The sequence below is a fragment of the Notamacropus eugenii genome, chromosome 5 (assembly GCF_028372415.1).
Source record: "Notamacropus eugenii isolate mMacEug1 chromosome 5, mMacEug1.pri_v2, whole genome shotgun sequence".
NCBI classification, from domain to species: domain Eukaryota; kingdom Metazoa; phylum Chordata; class Mammalia; order Diprotodontia; family Macropodidae; genus Notamacropus; species Notamacropus eugenii.
The window spans coordinates 233029612-233049001 of NC_092876.1; the positions used below are offsets into that span (position 1 = coordinate 233029612).

Here is a 19390-nt window from a genome sequence, read left to right on the forward strand (position 1 = left end):
AGTCTCTGAATTAGGAGAGAAAAAATAGCTTGAGCAAAAACTTGGGCTTTTCCTGAATTTCCCTGGAAACAGATATGCTGCCTATTTGGTGACAGATGACAACCGAGCACAGCTAGAATATGTTTGTGAACTGATTACTGAACCAATGGTATAAATAAAGCAGATGATTATCTCCACTTTTTATAATAGACAGGCCACCATTTTTCTTTTTTTCAAGTGATCTCAATTAAGCTGAATGGGTAGTATTTTGTTTTTTAACCATTTTCAAAGAAACACGAGGGGTTAGAAGTAACAAGAACATACATGCTTGGGTAATTCACATTTATTGATTTTTTAAAAAAATATGTCAAAATCTGGTAGATCATTCCATATCACCTAATATGTGCATGCGTATGTAATGGATATTCAGTTCTACCTTCTAATCGCTTTCAGGAACAATTTTTGAAGAGACTTTTGCATGGGGTGATCTTGATTTATACAGAGAGAAAGTATGCTTCTCAACCAGCAGAAACCCCAGGAATGAGATTGTCGGGGTCATTATGATGAAATGATTGCAATGGTTTCTGAAACTTGCCCTGTACCCACACTCGATGCATTTTCACTTTTTCTTTCCTATTAACTTGCAAACGTCGGTCAACCAGGTTCTGCTTTTCATCTAACCCAGCCTGATGGAACATATTGTGGACTTCCCCTGTGACACAATAATGAAAAGCAAAAGTATGACAAACTATTAAGAATAAGAAAACAGTCACACATCACTGCATCAGTTAACTATTTAGATTTTTATCCTTTAACAGAACTTCTCAACAAACACCCCCTTTAGGATATGAATGGGGATGGGAGCCTTAAGAAAAACACATTCTATTAAGCAATAGTACAATATAATAAGGAGGTATGATATGGCACATGGAGAAGAGACAGGAACTACAGTGGTTACTGTTTTTGATGTTTTAACAGATGTTCCTTTTCAGAGTTTCCCCTTGTTAATAAAAGGGCCCAAATATGTCACAATATAAATGTGTTTACATAAAACTGGGCAAAGTCCTTGAATACAAGGCTCATTTAGTACTCATCACTGTCAAAAATGTACTTTAGAATGAAAAATTGATAAGAAATAGGTTGTTTACTATGGGACTCATGAATAAAACTCTCTTGATTGGCTCTACGCTTGTCATCAACTCTTTTTTGCTCCATGCTAACAACACCTACTGTGAAGGGATGCACATCATTTGGTATGTGGTGCTATGATAAAATAATAGGGCCAGTGGGTCAATATCTCTTGGGAGAAAAGATTTTAAGATACTTTTTTTTTTTAACCTTTCAATTTAAACTCCCAAGTAGAACATTGAGAACCACTTGGAATGTGACCTTTAATCAATTACTTGACATTATCGTACTTATACGATATGATAGTTTCTGAATTTTTCTTCCCACAAATAGAAACTAAGGATTACTTTTTCCAACCAACTGTATCCTCTAGGATGTAACTCTTACCTTTTGTAAAGAAATATGCCCTGGTACCATCTCCTCGAACATAAAAGTTTTCAGACAAGCAGCAACCTACAAAAAGATAGTTATGGAAAGGGGAAATTAAAATTCCTATTTGAAAAGCAGAAGATAAAAATGAGTAAAATCAAGGTAAACATTCTTTAAGATACAAATATGGAAAATCACCAAGGTAACAAAAAGGATCTCGTTATACCTTTTTTGAAACGAAGTTGAGTGAGATCATATCTTCCATGGTCCCGAAATAACAACATTCCTCCAGGTTTCAGCAACTTGGACAATCTATTTACAACGCCTTGCATCCTTTAAAGACAAAGCATGATGCTCTATTCAATTTTGCCTTTTATTTTTTTCTCTGCTAGGGTGAACCTTCATCTTTTGAAGTCAAAATATGAAAAGCCTGTCATCAAACTCATTATAAGGCCACAGGAAAATAAACAACAAACATGATCAAGAATGAGAACAAAAAGTGCTTTTACCAAGAAGGAAGGCAAGATTCATGTATATGAAATAACCAGGTTCAAAGGAAATTTAACTGGCGACAAAAAAGCCTACAGTGTCTAAAGAGACCACCCAAGTGACCAGAGCTATTTGGTGGCTTCGTAGAGATTTCTACAGAATGTCTAACAAAGCTGTACTGAGAAATCACATAGATATTTTCCAATAACCACAGCAAAATTAATTGGCTGCAGGACAGGGAAAGAGAAAAACTGCAGGGTGCTTCTGCTTGCAAAATCTCTTACAAAGTAGAGGATGTAACTATGCCACTGTTATCTCATATCTAAAATGTCTAAAATGGATTCTTTCCCTGGGGTTTGTGAACTTGGGGTCTTTTGGTTTTTCCCCCCATATTCTGATCAATGTATTTTAATATAATTGGTTTTCTTTAAAATCCTTAAACATTTAAAAAGTCTTCTGGGAAGAAATCCAAAGGTTAAGAATCCTTGATCTCAAACCAAGTTCAACTTTCCTTCAAAATTACTCCCCCACCCACCCATGATTTCCCTATTGTTGTTGACAGATTGTATCATCAGGCACCAAAGTTCAAAATTTTGGAGGTCTGATGGGTACCAGGATCATATATATAGAACTGGAAGGGGTCTTAGGGACCATCTAGTCTGGCTTCTTCATGCTAAAGATTAGGAAACTGAGACCCAGAGAGGCTGTAACTTTCCATCTTCTCTATATTTCTTGTTGTCCCATAATCTAACTGATCACCAAGTCCTGTAGGTTCTTCCTTCTTTTTAGGTTCTTCTTTCTTCATGCTTTCCCTGAATCTATCTTTTTCTTTCCACTTCCACCAGTACTTTGTTTACGTAGGTCCTCACCATCCCAAGCTTGAATAGGAGCAACAACAAACTTCTAACATAGTATCCCTAATTCCACATTCTTCCTGTGCTAAACCATCCTGCATGCTATCATCACATTAATCCTCACAAATGTCACATTGATCCCCTCCTCAATAGTCTTCAATGATTTGTTATTAATTTTTGTTTTTTTGTTGTTCTCAGTTGCTTCAGTTATGTCCAACTCTTTGTGACTCCATTTGGGGTTTTCTTGGCAAAAATACTAGTGTAGTTTGTCATTTTTTCTCCAGCTCATTTTACAGATGAGGAAACTGAGGCAAACAGGGTTAAGTGATTTGCCAGGGGTCACACAGCTAGTAAGTGTCTGAGGTGAGATTCACACTCAGGAAGATGAGTCTTCCTGACTTCAGGTTCAGCACTCTATCCACTGTGTCACTAAGGTACCCATTACTAATTAACAAGATATAATCTAACCTCTTTATCCTGGTATTCAAGGTCCTCCACAATCCAACTTCGATATACCTTTCTAACCCTAAATTTCAGTGCTCCCCAGTGTGAAACCTTAGCAAGCTTGGTCTACTCACTCTACTCAGTACACACCTTTCACATTCCCTCTTTACTGCCTTTGCTTACTCCATTTCCCTCATTTACAATGTGATCCTCCTCTTCCCCACCTATCCAAACCCTAATCCCTTAATGTCAAACTCAAGTCCTTCACTCTTTGACTACCCTAGCTCTAGGTAAACTCTCAATCCTTAGAAGTATTGTAGCATTCATTATGCATTCCATTCATTGGACAATTAGTCAAGGTTATCTTGTGATTGCTCCTATTCTATAATTTTCTTTAGGTTATTTTAATTTATTTCATTAAATGTTTCCCAACTAAATGTAAAATTTTTGAAACAATTATTTTAAAAATTTTGAGTTCTACATTCTGTTCTTCCCTCTCACCCTTCCCCCACCTTGAGAAGGCAAGCAATTTGATACCACTTATACATGTGAAGTCAAGCAAAACCTATTTCCATTTTAGCCATGTTGTAAAAGAAAACACAAATAAAATAAAACAATTAAAATGTTAAAAATAATGCTTCATTCTGCATTCAGAAATAATTGGTTTTCTCTGAAGATGGATGGTATTTTTCATCATGGGTACTTTGGACTGTCTTGGATCATTATCTTGATCAGTGAAGCTAATCTTTCACAGTTGATCATCCTTACAATACTGCCGTTACTGTGTGTACAATGTTCTTCTGGCTCTGCTCATTTCAGCCTGCATGAGGATATGTAAGTCTTCCCAGGTTTTTCTGAAATCTGCCTGCTCATAATTTCTCTTCCCAGTTTTTCTTCCACCTCTCTAACTTGATTTTCAAAATCCTTTTTGAGCTCTTCCATGGCCTGAGCCCATGGAATATTTATTTTGAATGTTTGGGATACAGAAGCCTTGACTTTTATGTCTTTCCCTGATGATAAGCATTGTTCTTCCTCATCTGAAAGGATGGGAGGAGATAGCTGTTCACCAAGAAAGTAACCTTCTATGCTCTTATTTTTTTTCCCTTTTCTGGGCATTTTCCCAGCCAATGACTTGACTTCTGAGTGTCCTCTCCACACCCACCTCGCCTCCAGATCCTCCCAGCTAGTGCTTGGGGGCTGAGATTCAAATGCTGCTTCCAAGCCTCAGGGCTTTTGGCAGGGGTGGAGCTGCTATTCAGTGTGAGATTAAGTTCAGGTGCTCAGGTCGGGGCAGGGCCACCACACGGGGCTCAGTTCCCTCAGGGGGTTTATGTGGACACCTTCAATAATGGATCCGAGCTCCTGCCTGCTTTGGGAGCCCCTGTCTGCTGCCACCTCTGCTGCTGTCTCCCGAGGGGGCCTGAGTTATGGAGACACCCCGCTCCCCTCTTGGCAAGCTGAAAAGACCCTCTCACTGACCTTTGGCGCCTGTGGGTGGAGGGACCTGCGTGGCTGCTGGAGATTCCATCCCTGAAGCCTGCTCTGATCTGCTCCCCTTGGTACCTCGCGGCCAAGGCTGGGTTGGGCTCTGCTCTGGGTCCGATGTGCGACGGACCTTTGGTGTCGGTTTTTCAGGTCTCTCTGGAACAGAAATCTTCTCCACTCCGTTGTTCTGTGACTTCTGCTGCTCCAGAATTTGTTGGGAGTTCTTCTTTACAGGTATTTTATGGGCTGTGGGTTAGGAGCTAGCATATGTGTATCTTTCTACTCTGCCATCTTGGCTCCTCCTGCTCACAATTTCTTATGGAACAGTAGCATTCATATACCACAACTTGTTCAGCCATTCCCCAACTGATGGGCATCCCCTCAATTTTCAATTCTTTGCCACCATAAAAAGAGCTGTTGTAAATATTTTTGTATAAATAGGCCTGGTTCCCTTTTCTTTGACGTCTTTGGGATACAGACTTAGTGGTGGTATTTGTCAGGTCAAAGAGTATGCATGCTTCCAATCCTTTGGGTATAGCTCCAAATTATTCTTCAGAATGGCTGGACCAATAATAGTACACTAGGATCTCAATTTTGTCCACATGCCCTCCCACATTTGTCATTTTCCTTTTGTCATGTTAACCAATCAGATAGGTATGAAGTGGTATCTAAGTTATTTTAATTTGCATTTCTCTAATCAGCAGTGAGTGAGAGCATTTTTTTATGTGACTATTGATAATTTTGATTTATTCTTATGAAAACTGCCTGTTCATATCCTTTAACCATTTACCAGTTGGAAAATAGCTCTTGTTTCTCTAAATTTGGCTCAGTTCCTTATATATCTGAGAAATAAAACCTTTATCAGAGACACCTGTTGGAAAGTTTTTCCCTAGTTTCCTGTTTTCCTTCTAATTTTGACTGCATTCATTTTGTTTGTGCAAAAGCTTTTTGATTTAATGTAATTAAAATTATCTCTTTTACTTCTTGTAATCCTCTCCATCTCTGATTTGGTCATAAACTCTTCCCTTAACCAAAGATCTGACAGGTACATTTTCCCATGCTTCTCCAATTTACTTATAATATCACTCTTTGTGTGTAAATCAATTCTCTATTTTGACCCTATGTTGGTATAAGATGCTGGTAAGTCTCGTTTTTGCTGAACTGCTATCCAGTTTTCTCAACAACTTTTGTTAAATGGTGATTTCTTGATTATTATGGTCATTTTCTACTGTATATTGTGTACCCAATCTGTTCCACTGATCCACGACTCTATTTCTTAGCCAGTACCAGATTGTTTTGATGATTGTCACTGTAATATAGTTTGAAATCTGGAACATAATCAACTCACTGATGCACCCTCCTTCTATATAGAATCCTTCTAACTGCCCTAATAATGAAACAGTTCTTATATGTATCATCTTGCCATTTAGAAAGGTAAACAGTTTAACCTTATTGAATCCCTTATGGCTTCTCTTTCATATTTACCTTTTTATCCTTTTCTTGAGTTCTGCATTTAAAAGTAAAATTTTCTGCTCAGCTCTGTTCTTTTCATCAGGAATGCTTGAAATTCCTCTATGTTATTAAAGATCCACTTCTTCTCTTAGAGGATTATACTCAGTTTTGTTGGGTAGGTTACTCTTGGTTGTAATGCCAACTCTTTTGTGTTCTAGAATATCATATTCCATGCCTTCTACTCATTTAACATAGTGGCTGTTAAATCTTGTGTGATCCTGACTGTGGCTCCACAGTAATTAAATGGTTTCTTTCTGGCTGTATTTTCTCTTTGATCTGAGAGCACTGGAATTTGGCAATAATATTCCTGGTAGTTTTTGTTTTGGAATCGCAGGAAGTGATTAGTGGATTCTTTCAATTTCTATTTTATCTTCTGGTTCTAGGATATCAGGGCAGTTTTCCTTGATAATTTCTTGAAGTATCTTGTCTAGGCTCTTTCATTTATCACGGCTTTCAGGTAATCTAATAATTCTTAAATTATCTCTCCTTAATCTATTTTCCAGGGTGGGTATTTTACCTATGAAATATCTCACATTTTCTTTTTTTTTTCATTCTTTTGACTTTGATTGTTTCTTGATGTCTCATGGAGTCATTAGCTTCTACTTGTCCAATCCTAATTTTTAAGGAATTATTTTCTTTAGTGATGTTTTGTACCTCTTTTTCCATTTGGCCAATTCTGTTTTTTTAAGGTGTTGTTTTCTTCAGTACTTTTTGTGCCTCTTTTTTCCAGGTTGTGAAATGTCTTTTTATAATTTTCTTCTTTTGTTTTCATTTCTTTGTCTAATTTTTCTCCTACTGATCTTATTTGATTTTTGGGGGGAGGCAATAGAGGTTCAGTGACTTTCCCAGAATCACATTATTTAATAAGTCACTGAGGCTGTTTTAAACTCAGGTCCTCTTGACTCCAGGGCCAGTGTTATATTTACTGTGCCACCTAGCTGCTCCTCTTATTTGGCTTATGTCCAGTTCCCATTTTTCTCTGAGACTTTGCTTTTAGTTTTTTACTTTTTTTGTCTTCTTCTGAGTTTGTGTCTTGATCTTCTGCTTCACCATATTAGCTTTTTATCGTCAGATTCTTTTGTTGTTTGTTTATCTTCCCACCCTGTTTCTTGATTTGGAACTTTATGTTAAGGTTGGTTCTGTTTCTGGAATGGGGGAAGGTGAAGGGGCATTGTCTCAAGCTTTCAGCTTTTTCTGCAGTGCTATTTTCAGAGCTAGTTATGGGTGCTTGGAAGTTTTTAGTCTTCCAAGGTGGTGCGATCTGGGGAAAGGTGTAGTCACTACTCTCCTGGCCATTACTCTGGTACTGGGCCCTTGATCCCTTGGGGTTATAATCACAGTTGCTCTCAGGGGCCCTTCTCCTTTAGATCAGAAATGATACTGTTTCTCAGGGTCCCTGATCCCTTGAGGCCAGAAGTGATAATGCCCCTCAAGCTTCTACTCTCTCTTGACTGAAAGTGTTCCTCTCTACTCTTGAACTATGACCCAGAAATGACTTTAGGCAACAGAGCTGCCAAATAACCTCTGGGTCCCGCATCCAGTGCTAGCAGTGCACTCTGAAGCCCATACACTGCAAAATGATAGGTCTCTGTCCAAACTCCACTTAATGGCTCTTTTCCGGATCCTCCTGATTTCAGAGTGATTATCAACAGTAACTGTTGCTCTTTCCCTCCCAGTTTGATTTACTTATTTTTTTCTTTTGCTCATTAAAGGGGCCAATCCCTGATTACTTCTTAGAGAGGCTTATTCAATGAATGGCCTTACCGCACTCTGAGTACCAACAGGCCAAGGTATTCCATTGCATTCTGGGCCTTCTCTAATTATCCTGATGACTTTCTGGTCACTGGATCTAGATGGCTCAGGAAGGGAAAGTGAGGCTGGTGACCTTGCACAGCCCTCCCTCACTCAAAACAAATCACTGTCATTATTTCTCTGATGTCATGGTCTTCTTTGAAAACAAACATAGGAGTATCCTATCATCACTTTCTTATTTTTCAAACAATGCTGTTTTTCTCTTTTTTTATTTTCTTTAAAAAACTATTATTTATTTTTAACATTAAAAAATTTTTTGGGTTCCAAATTCTCCTGTCCCTTCCCCCAGCCATTAAGAAGGCAAGCAATATATCACTTATACATGTTAAATCATGCACCACCCATTTCCATATTAACCATGTTACCAAAAAAAGCAAGAAAAATAAAGTCAAAAATTATAATTTAATCTTCACTCATTTCATCAGTTTTCTCTCTGGAGTCGGATAGCATTTTTCATCATGAGTCTTTTGGAATTGTCAGAAGAACCTTATAAATCAAATGGGTAAGATATTATTACACCCATTTTATAGCTGCCCAAAATTATATGGCAGAAACATAGTGGCAGAGCCGGAACTGGAAAGCCAGTTTTCTGATTCTGACTCAGCTCTTTCACTAGGAATGTAAGCTCAGTGAGGACCATGGCTATTTAACTTTCACTTCTGTTTTTGCAGGCCCAGCATAGTGCCTGGCACATAGGAAATATCTAAGACATGATCACTGATTGATTTCCACCGTTTATTAATAATATTTTGTTCTGAGATGTAGGCTAACATCACAACTACCATACCACTCATCTAAGGGAGGCAAACATGTCACTTACAGCTGGTATGCTACCCCTTTTCCTTGATACTTTGCATGGCCAAGTTAAGCAAAAAGTAAGACTCTTACCAAGCTTGCCACAGGGGCCCAGCCTCCTGGACTCCTTATAAAATTAGGATACTATGCTGATGCAAATGACTACAACATTATCCAGTCTAAAATACTGTAGGATGAAAGTGATGTTGTGATTTTTAGTATGCTGTCACAATGCTAAAAAAGAGAATTCTAAATTCCTAAATAAAGGTTAAAAATCAAGTTATCTTTGATTTAATTTGCTTTTGGACTAAAGAGACATTCAATACCAGGAATGAATTCCATTGTTTACCTGGTTTACTTTGTCCTGGGTCAACAAATCCATGAAATACTATTATCTGATTTTTTTTTATGGTATGAATTCTTATCTTTAGCAAAACAGTTTGTAATTACCTAAGAGCTATTACTTCCTCTTTAACTGACACCCTGCCAATTAAAATTGCAATACCACGTATGTAAAGTAGATAAGATTTCTAATTGGTATACGTTATGTCCAGATTCTAGTCAAGCTATATTGGTAACCTCTGTGTGGCTATGAGCAAAGCACTTAAAATTTTCTGTGCCTGTAAAATCATGGGACTGGCCTAGATCATCTCTAAGGTATGTTTCATCTTCAGCATTCTACGTTTCTCAAATCAGCAAAGGTGCTCTTACTGATGGACCCTAGTTCTACAAATTGATTTCAGGATGGAGAGCAAAGGTTTCACCAAAAATCTTTTAAGTAGAGGCTGGACAGACCACTTGTCATTTATATTATAGTGGGGATTTCTTTTTTGGGTATTAGTTGAATTAGATGGCCCTTAAGGTGCCTTACCAACTCTAAAATTCTGTGATTTTGTGAGTACCCAAGTGGCAACTTCCAATATGTGGCCTGCATATTTGAAATTCTTGTCTCGGTATGTTAATGAATTCAATTTGTGGTTAAGCTTCAGATGATGTTTGGAAGTTATAAGACTGGAAAGAGATTGTTACAACAGGTTTGCAGATATAGACTTAAGAATTATCTGCCCCTGAGTTGTTGAGGGCAACTATATTGGATTGAGAAACTAACTATGAAATATAACAGAGACAGAGGGCTATGGCTGAAACAGCAGAGTTAAGTTAAGGGTTTTATGGATTTTAAGTGAAGAGTTATGTGGTTTGTTGCTTTTTTTTTTTTTAACATGTAGGGGTGGTGGGAGGGAGGGACTTTAGTATGCATAAAGTTAGAAGGAAAGGGTTTTCTGGGGTTGCCTTTTTCTGTTATAGGCTATTTTCAAATTGTATGTTTTTCCATAGTCTCTGATAATGATAATTTTGGTTTTTAGAAAAAACATGCCTAACATTTTAAAACACCACTTCACTCTTAGTAGGTTATATGCTAGAAAAATATGATGCATGAAGTTATTGATTAAAACCTCATACAGAACTAAAATGAAAACCAAACTAATCCAAACAAGCCCAGTTAAACACTCCAATATTTATCCCTTTTTCCAAAGCTTCCCTCAGTCTTCAGTATCCATCAGTGTGGATTCCAGACTCCAGGGAAGTACCCATCAGAGCACAGTCCAGGCATCACTTCCTACAAGAGGCCTTCCTGACCGTACCTTTATTTGCATTGTCTCCTTCTTGAAATTACTGGACATGACTTTGAATTCACCTACTTTCCCCCAGCAGAATGTAAGCTCTCTGAGTACGGGAGTACCACATTTTCATCTTTGCATCCCCAGTGCCTTGTGCACAGTAAGCATTTAATAATTGTTTGCTGAATTGAAATGAATTGAGCAAGACCTAGGACTGTGAATAAAAATGAGTAGAATTTCTTTTCATTTTGATTAACAATGAAGTCCCAAAATTGGTTCTAGGAGAAGAGAAAGAAATATTTCATTTTCCTTGTCTCATCTCTCCTAGTTCACCTGAGCCCACTGTTCTGCTTTTGGATCTCTCCGGACTAAAGACAGAGTTAAAAAAGCTCTTCTCTTATAGTTTTACAGCAAATTTTCTGGGCTTAAGGGTTTAGGAGTTGGTAGAATTTTGTTGTTATTCACTCTTCATGACCCCATTTGTGGTTTTCTTGGCAGAGATACTAGAATAGTTTGCCATTTCTTTCTCCAGCTTATTTTACAGATAAGGAAACTGAGGGAAACAGGGTTAAATGGCTTGTCCATGGTCAAGCTAGTAAGCATCTGAGGCCACATTTGAACTCAGGGAAATGAGTCTTCCTGACTCCAGGCCTGGTGTTCTATCCACTGTGCCACCTACTTGCCCCCTGGTAGAATTACCCAGTTCTTTAAAATGACCAGGTAGCCACTTCTCTTATGGACAAGTCTGTCCATGGAAGCCTGAATGACCCTGACCATAGCCACTAAAAAAAAGTCTCCCTGGAAGACAAAAATAAGTTAATATCACACTTGAATGAAACTGATTTTTAAAAAAATTAGCGTGCCTCACTGTAAAAAGTTTTCTTGCTGCATCTGTTTAAACCTGCTCTTTGACATCCAAGCCAAATCATTATTTAGACCAAAATAATTTCAAATATTCTTTCTTGGTTCTTATCTAGGATTCAAGCATTTCCTACTTGACACAGGGAACAGAAAATCTTCCTCCTTATCCTTCCACTTCATCTTTTGATTATTCACATTGGGAGGCAAAATTACACAGACTGCATCATCCAACCAGCACCTGGAAAAAGTCACCATTTTTAGGTCAATTAATGGAAAGAAATAATCTACAAAAACTGATAAAACAGCAGTTTCACAGGGCTAAAGTAATAGCTGGCAGATGTATATAAATGTTGCCTTGCTCCAAAGCCCAAGGATTTTTATGTCCACACAGGAATCTGTTTCTGAGTTCAGTTTGCTGTTCTTTTACTAGTGATTATCTTTGATGAAAAAGTTAAGAGAGGATGGAACTATGTAGGAAAGGACCAAGCTTCCTACATCAGAAACTCCAGATGCTTTGGAAAAAGATGATCACCAAACCCAGTGATTCAAGCTAAGCATATTGTCTCTGCTCTGTCAAGCATACCAGTCTCTATTTCGTGCAAATCTTGAGAAACTTCCCATATGCTTACCTTGACATTCCCAACATGGTAAGAGATGACAAAGGGAGCTAAATAATAACCTTTAGTGTTCTTAAAGGGTTTTTTATTTCTACCTTACAGAGAATATTGTTTCCCCAAAACCATACCAACCAAAGTTTAGCTAAATTCTCTAATGGGAACAAGAGGAACCTTAGGTCCCATATACATTAATCTCACAAATCCAAACAGTCCACAGTTGGCCACTGCTTCTTTTTTTTTTTTTTTTTTTTTTTACCCCCCCACACCCAAAAGTCTAACTACCAACTTTTGTGAGTCCTTGTGGATGAGCGGCCTCTCTTTACGAAACACTGGTAGGATGCTACATCAGGGATGTTTGTTTCTGATCTCCAAGAACAACTTGCTGTTCCCATGCTCCTCTTCCCCCTACCCCCCGGGAGCCTATTAGGCTGTTTCTGAATTTGTAATTTCCTTGAAGCACTGTCACTTTTAATAGGTATGTGTCTTGCCAGAATATGCTCACTTCATTTTGACAGTGACAGAAAGCTCACTAATGAAGTAGTTTGACCAGTTTCCTTCTAAAATTCTGAAAGGGGGGGAATGCATTTAAAAGGAGGCACATTATACATAATGTAGCTTGCTAAATAATAAATTCAAGAATTGTCATTTCACTTTGATATTCTTGAAAACCACTAGTGATAAAAAAAAAAAAAGCTTTAACATATTTGCTTTGCCCTTTAGTCTTCATTTACCTGTCAGGATGAACAGAAGAGAGCACAAAGACGAGGAGAATAGCATCCAGGATCCCATCTGGGAAAGGGTAGGCTGAGCCATCATCACATACATCATGAACAAAGGCAGAACACTGGGCTGGGCTGTAGGAGGAGTGCGACTGTTATGGTAGGAGAAGACGAAGATGAAGGCAAAAGTGATGAAGTAGACCTTCAGTGGGGTTGCTTTGTGGTTTTCTATTATTTAAAAGGTCAAATCTTTTTTATTTCTTCTGGGGAACTTTTCACAGAGAATTAAGAAATATTTGATTTACAGGCCAGGGTTTCTGTTTCTTCCACCCAAGCATTAGAAGTGATGTTTGTCAATTCAGCTTTACAATAAAAATCTTTTCTGTCTGAAAAGGACGGACCTCTCAAAATGAATGACCAGGTTTCCACCATATGATACTACTTTAGGGGCCCTGAGATGCTCTTCCTGAGTCTCCACAAGCTTTTCCCATGTTTGAGATGTCATAAACAGATCCATCCTTTTTGTCTTAAGGCTTTGACTCAGCTTAAAATATCACATTAACTCAAGTCATTTACAGTGTAGTAAGAATGAGATGATCAGATCGTTGGGGAGGAGAAAGAGAATATTTAGGCACAGGATATATAGGTTACAAGTTTAGAGGGAAAAGGAATTCAAAGTATAGTCTGGTGGCCCTACAGACAAGCTTTCCTGACTTTAATATTTTGTCCAAGTTTGGTCCTTGTTTGGGGCAGTTAACAGGTGCTTTAGGAATTCTTGCTGACTGAATGGAGAAAGGAATGAGTGTTGACAGAAGCTGCCTACCCTGACTATGATCTGATAAAGTTAAAGAACTGCTCCAAAAATTGCAGTTTCCCTTAAATTAATGGATGACAGGTGTACATTAAGGTACCAAAATTCTTATTTGCAACTATTTATAATTTTGGCGCATAAAAAAAGTTTTATTATTCACTTTGTGAAATAGTACTTAATCTTTCATTTTTACTAAAATTACCTTCTTCAGTCTTCAAAAGGTATACTCTAAAAATCAGGGATTTGGTGAACAAGTCCATGCTTCCTCTTTTTCATAACCCTTGATAATTATAAACAGAAAGCCTGGCATACTAGATAAAAGATTAGCCTTGGAATTAGGAAGACTTAAGTTAAAGGTTTGCTTCTGAAACAACCTTGCTCTGTAACCACTTCACCCATCAGTGTTGTTGAGTCATTTCAGGTCAGTCCAACTCTCCATGACCCCATCTGGTGTTTTGCTGGCAGAGATACTAAAGTGGTTTGCCATTTCCTTTTCCAGCTCATTTTACAGATGAGAAACTGAGGTAAACAGGGCTAAGTGACTTACCCAGGGTCATACAGCTACTAAGTGCTTGAGGCCATATTTAAATCCAGAAAGATGAGTCTTTCTGACTATAGGCCCAGTACTCTATATATTGTGCCACTTAGTTGCCCCCAAACCTATCAGTAACCCCCAAATAAAACCATAAGACTATAAGTTACTCATGTATAATGGTGGGGAGAATTTCCACACCAGCACTTTCTCACAAACCCACAAAATCACAGATCTGAAAACATTTCCCCCACTGCACCCCTCTCTCTGCCCCAATAGAAAGATTTTAAGAGCTTTGATCATTCATTGTTTAAGGCTTTGCATTTCTTTTCCTTCTTTGCTTTTAAATGTTTTATAGAAAGTTTTTTTTTTTAAATTTTTAACACTTGGCGCTACCACTTTCCCTTTTGACAAAAGTAAAAGCAACTGAGTTTGATGGTACATAATAATGATAACAATAATAATGAGTAAAAGCTAACATTTATGTAACACCTACTATGTGCCAGTCACCATGCTAAGTGTTCTACAAATATTAACTCCTTTGATTACATGTAACATTGTGTGCACCTGTAGTCACGCCACCTCTCTCTCAAGAGAAAGGAAATATGTTTCTTTATTCATTTACCCACACCAAAAATGGTTGTTGCAATTAGATAGAGCCTGGCTGTCTTTTCGGGTTGTTTTAGTTTACGTTATTGCAGTCATCGTGGATAATATTTTCAGGTGTTGTCTTCCGACACTGCCAGACTCATAATATTTTTTCTTTTCTAACTGTTCATGGAGATCTTGATCATTTCAGTGCCTTTCAGCTGGACATCTGTTACTGTTTGACTTATTTATTTATTTTGAGGGATAGGGGCCAAAGCAATATGGGTAAACGCACTGTGGTCTGCTCAAGGATAAGAAACCTCCTGACAATTTCCAGGATCTAAAGGTCACATCACTACTAATGCTCCTGCCAAACTGGCCTTTCACTGTTTCCCAAACTTCATGCCTTCACCCAGGCTGTCTGTCTGCAAAGCAAAGCATGCCACTCCCCCTCCCTGCCTCTGAGAACAATGATGATGAAGATGATGAGAGCAGGAATGATGAGGCAACATTTATAGGAGCCAGGCACCATGTCAAGTGCTTTACAATGATTATCTTATTTGACCCTCACAACGACCTTGGGAGGTAGATGCTATTATTATCATCATCATCTATTTTACAGATGAGGAAACTGAGACAGAAGTGAAGTGACTTGTTCAAGGTCACACCCCTAATAAGTGTCTGAGGCCAGATTTGAACTCAGGTCTTCCTGATTCCAGGCCCCATGTTCTATTCATTATTGCACCACCAGCTGCCTAGAAACCCTCATTTCCTTCAAAGTTCATTACTTCCTGATTCCTTTCTTTCTTAGTTGCTAGCGCTTTCTCTTTCCTCAAATTGCCTTGTATTTATATATCTATGTACGTATTGTATGCCCAGTAAAACGTGACATTTTTGTCTTCCTATCGGTGCCTAACATGGTGTTCACATTTTTTTTGGACTGAACCTGTGAGTTCAAAGATATAGTGAACTCAAGGTAAGCAAATTCACTCTATCAGTGCAGATGAATACCAGCTCTGAAACTTAATTGTCTTAAGAAGCTGCCCAGGAACTTGGAGGTTGAGCGGCTTGCTCAGGGTTACACTGCCCCCCAACTCCCTGCCCAAATGTGTCAGAGGCAAGACTTGAACCCAGGTCTTCCCAACTCTGAAGCTGGCTCTCAAGACACTATAATACACTGCCTCTCATTTGCAACACTAATAATAGGTGCTTAATAGATTTCTTTTCAATTAAACTGAATCAGACCAATGGGATGATACCTTCAGGAATCAACTGGCCACCATATTTTTCTCAGAAATAACAAGAACTCAGCTTAAAATGGCCAGATGTCATCTTATCCCAACACCTGAGGTTTTGGATGGGGATGGGGACTCTCAACCTGTAGAAACAATAAAAGAGATACCTTTACTAGCTCCACTGCTTCAGAAGCAAAATCACAGCAGTAAAGAAAGGTCTCTGGAGCATTCCTGTGAAAGCAAGGGAACACTCTAATTATGTTGTTGCCACAGATATATTCAAACTACACACAGAGGAAATTGCATGTATGACATTAATAGGGATCCTTATATAACTTGGGGCAGGACCTGACCCACTGTTTATGTAGGTTCATTAGTATCATCATCATTATTATCAATAAAAAGTGACAATAATGATTAGCAACAGTAATAATGCTGTTTTTTACACCAGCACTGTGGGGTTTCCCCCCACATTACTTCTGAATTCGCACTGCTTTCAATGGCTCCCTACCACTTACAAGCTGATCTAAACCCCTTTTGGCATTAAAGGCCCTTTACAATCTGGCCTCCTGCCTGTCCTTCACACTTCACCTTTTATTTATTCCCCTCTCCTTTCCAGTCAAAGAAACGTACTTACAGCTAAGCACAGTGGGTTGAGTTGTACAATAACACCATTCCCCCGGGCTAGAATGTCTTCTCCACATCATTCCATTTCTATAAGTTTGATGCTTCCTTCAAAGACCACTAATCCCTGAAACCTGAAAAGATTTGCTGGGGAAGACTTGTTTCTTAAGGACCAGGCCTCAAATCAAAATCACTCTGGCTATCAATGACTGGCCAACAATAGGTCCTAGCTCAAACCCGACTTGGTCACTACTTGAGCTGCATGGGTGAGTGTAAGTAGCAATTGTTTCTGTTTTGGCCAGAAACCCTGAGGGTCTTCCCCTCTCAGACTGATCTTTTTTTTTTAACTAGGTAAAAGATGCCATTCTTTGCCTTATTTCTTACCTAGCCTTAATCACTGAATGGGTGTTGCCTCAGTTAAACCAAGACCTGTTAAGAGCCTTAGTTTAAAAAGGCAGGTCTTCCACTGCATCCTAGGCCATCTCCAGTTGTCCTGATCTATATTTAGCCACTGGGCCCAGATGACTCTGGAAGAGAAAGTAAGGCTAGTGACTTGGCACAGCCCTCCCTCACTTAAATCTAATTCACTTTTGCTAGTCATGGCACCACCTTCCTGATATTGTGGTTCTCCAAGGACTAACATCTTCAAGTCTCAACACCCCCTAAGAAAAGTTTCCAGAATATCCCAACCCTTGATAACTTTTTCTTCCCTTGAATTTCTGCAGCATTTTAGCAATTATACAACTTGTCTGTCACATAGTATTTGCTGTTGTCCTGTAATATTTTCTAATACAGGGGTTTTCAAAGTTTTTATCAAGATAGAACCCTTTATTATTGTTTTTGGTACAAGTTATACTTGTAAAAAATAGATGCTTTTCGCTTTTACATCACAATTCATGTCTGAATGTATTACTTCCTCCAGCCTTTCTAGGAACAATAATGAAAGAAAGGACAAAAAAGGCAGTTTAGCAAAACCAAACCTACTGACCACAGCAGAGAGTATATGCATGATTCCATAGACATCATCCCCCATCTCTGCTACCAAGGAACGGAGGTGCATTTTCTTAGCTCCTTTACAGGGTTATCTATTCATTATCACCATACAAGGTTCAGTTTTGCTTTACTGTTCTTTTGTGAATAGTTTTCTTGGAATTGCTTACTTTATTCTATTTCACTTCATATAAATTATCCCATGATTCCATCAATTCCTCGTATTTGTCTTTTTTTCTTTAATAGCTCAGTAATACTCCATTAATATTAATGTGTCACAACTTACTTACACCCCCAGAGTCAAGCATGGTAGCTGGCACACAAAAGGCAGCTAATATATGCTTGTTGATTGACTGACTGATTTCATCATTTCCCAGTCAATGGGCATCTACTTTGCTTACAATTCTCTGTTCCCACAAAAAAGTATAATTATGAAAATTTTGACATAAATGGGATCTTTCTGTTTCTGGCCTCTTTGGGGAAATCCTCCTTTTTAAATAAAACCTCAGCCCAACTTGTGCTGTAAAATATTTCAAAATAATACTAACAACAACAAAAATGAAGATTTATAGAATGCTTTAAGGTTTGCAACATGATTCACAAATATCTCACTTGATCCTCCCAACAAACCTGAGAGGGGAGGTGCTAGCTATTATTATTCTTATTTTACAGATTAGGAAACTGTGTCACAAAGAGTTTATGTGACTTGCCCAGGGTCAAATAACTTATGTCTGCAGCAAAATTTGAATTCAAATCTTCCTGACTCTAAGACAGTCACTCTACTACTTCAAAAAGAAATACAAGTACTACTCCTAAGGGGAGTAAAATAACTAAGCCTGTTTTTTTAAAAAATTCATTTCAGATCAAGTTGGTACTAGATGTAACGTTATGATAAACCAAGTGCTTAGGGAAAAGGCTAGGGTGATTTGCTATCAGAGTGTTTTATGACTCAAAACGCTATTGGGAGCTACAGTTCATCTTAGAAGATGTTTCACAACAGTTTCCATTTTCCCTCGCTTATATAAGCCAGTATTTGGGGGATTCTTTAAGTTCATCATGGTTTTGCTTTAAAAAATTCAAGAGCTGTTTTTAAACTGCATTTGTTTGTAAATGACTTTGTCATTTTGCTGGTATTACCAGAACTTAAAAAAAATTAACATCAGTTTTATACATCAGAGTCGCTAGAAATGACCCAAATTAGAGATGTACTTAGGTTTTTCACATATATTAGGGATGTGGTAATCAAAATGTCCATGGACATCTATTTTGTCATCAGAACTTCAATTATTCAAGCTTTTTTCGTGTTTCATATTTTGATAAAAACCCCCTAGGAACAAAAATGTTTGGTTGTTTTACATGCTATTTTGCTGAGATATGCCAAATAGATAGATAAAGCATTTATTAAGCACTTATTGTGTTCCAGGCACTGTGAAATGGGTTTGGGATGTAAATACAAGCCAGGAAAAGAGTCTCTGTCCTTAAGGAACTTGCTTTCAAATAGGAAAGATAACACATAGAACAGGGTGAGAAAGAAAAAGCAGGTGAGGTGGGAGTAAGTGGCATACAGATCCATCTCAGGGGCATTGGAGATGGTCTGGAAGTGGTAGGGGCCTGGATTTCTTGCACATTATTTCCTTTCATATACTTTATGCTCCAGCAACTTAACTATTAAGCAAATTTAGCCCTTCATCTCCCTTTGCACAGACTGTCCCCTCAAGTCCCACCCCTTCTTCACCCACTGGCTCTTAGAAACCTTAGCTTTCTTCCAGGTTCAACTTGGATTACCCAACCAAACCCCTGGGTAGTGAGTGCTCCCTTTCTCTTCAAATGATCTTCTATTTACATATGTGGGAATGTTTACATATCTCTATAAACTCCAACTCTCACCCTCAGTAGAATATAAGGCTCTTGAAGGCAGGGAGGGTTT

At 38.2% G+C, this 19390-nt stretch overlaps 1 protein-coding gene across 3 annotated transcripts in view; it reads right to left on the reverse strand.

Moving 5' to 3' along the window:
• Positions 1-307: 307 nt before the first annotated feature.
• The window catches only part of METTL8 (methyltransferase 8, tRNA N3-cytidine), a 130352-nt gene continuing 111269 nt past the window's right edge, over positions 308-19390 (reverse strand). For all 3 annotated transcript variants that reach the window (XM_072612300.1, XM_072612301.1, XM_072612302.1), the window contains 5 exons: positions 16017-16080; positions 12696-12835; positions 1703-1809; positions 1495-1560; positions 308-691 (listed from right to left, as the gene is read on the reverse strand). In XM_072612300.1, coding sequence (XP_072468401.1) covers positions 498-691; positions 1495-1560; positions 1703-1809; positions 12696-12835; positions 16017-16080 — 571 coding nt within the window. In that variant the 3' untranslated portion in view covers positions 308-497. The remainder of the gene's footprint in view (positions 692-1494; positions 1561-1702; positions 1810-12695; positions 12836-16016; positions 16081-19390) is intronic.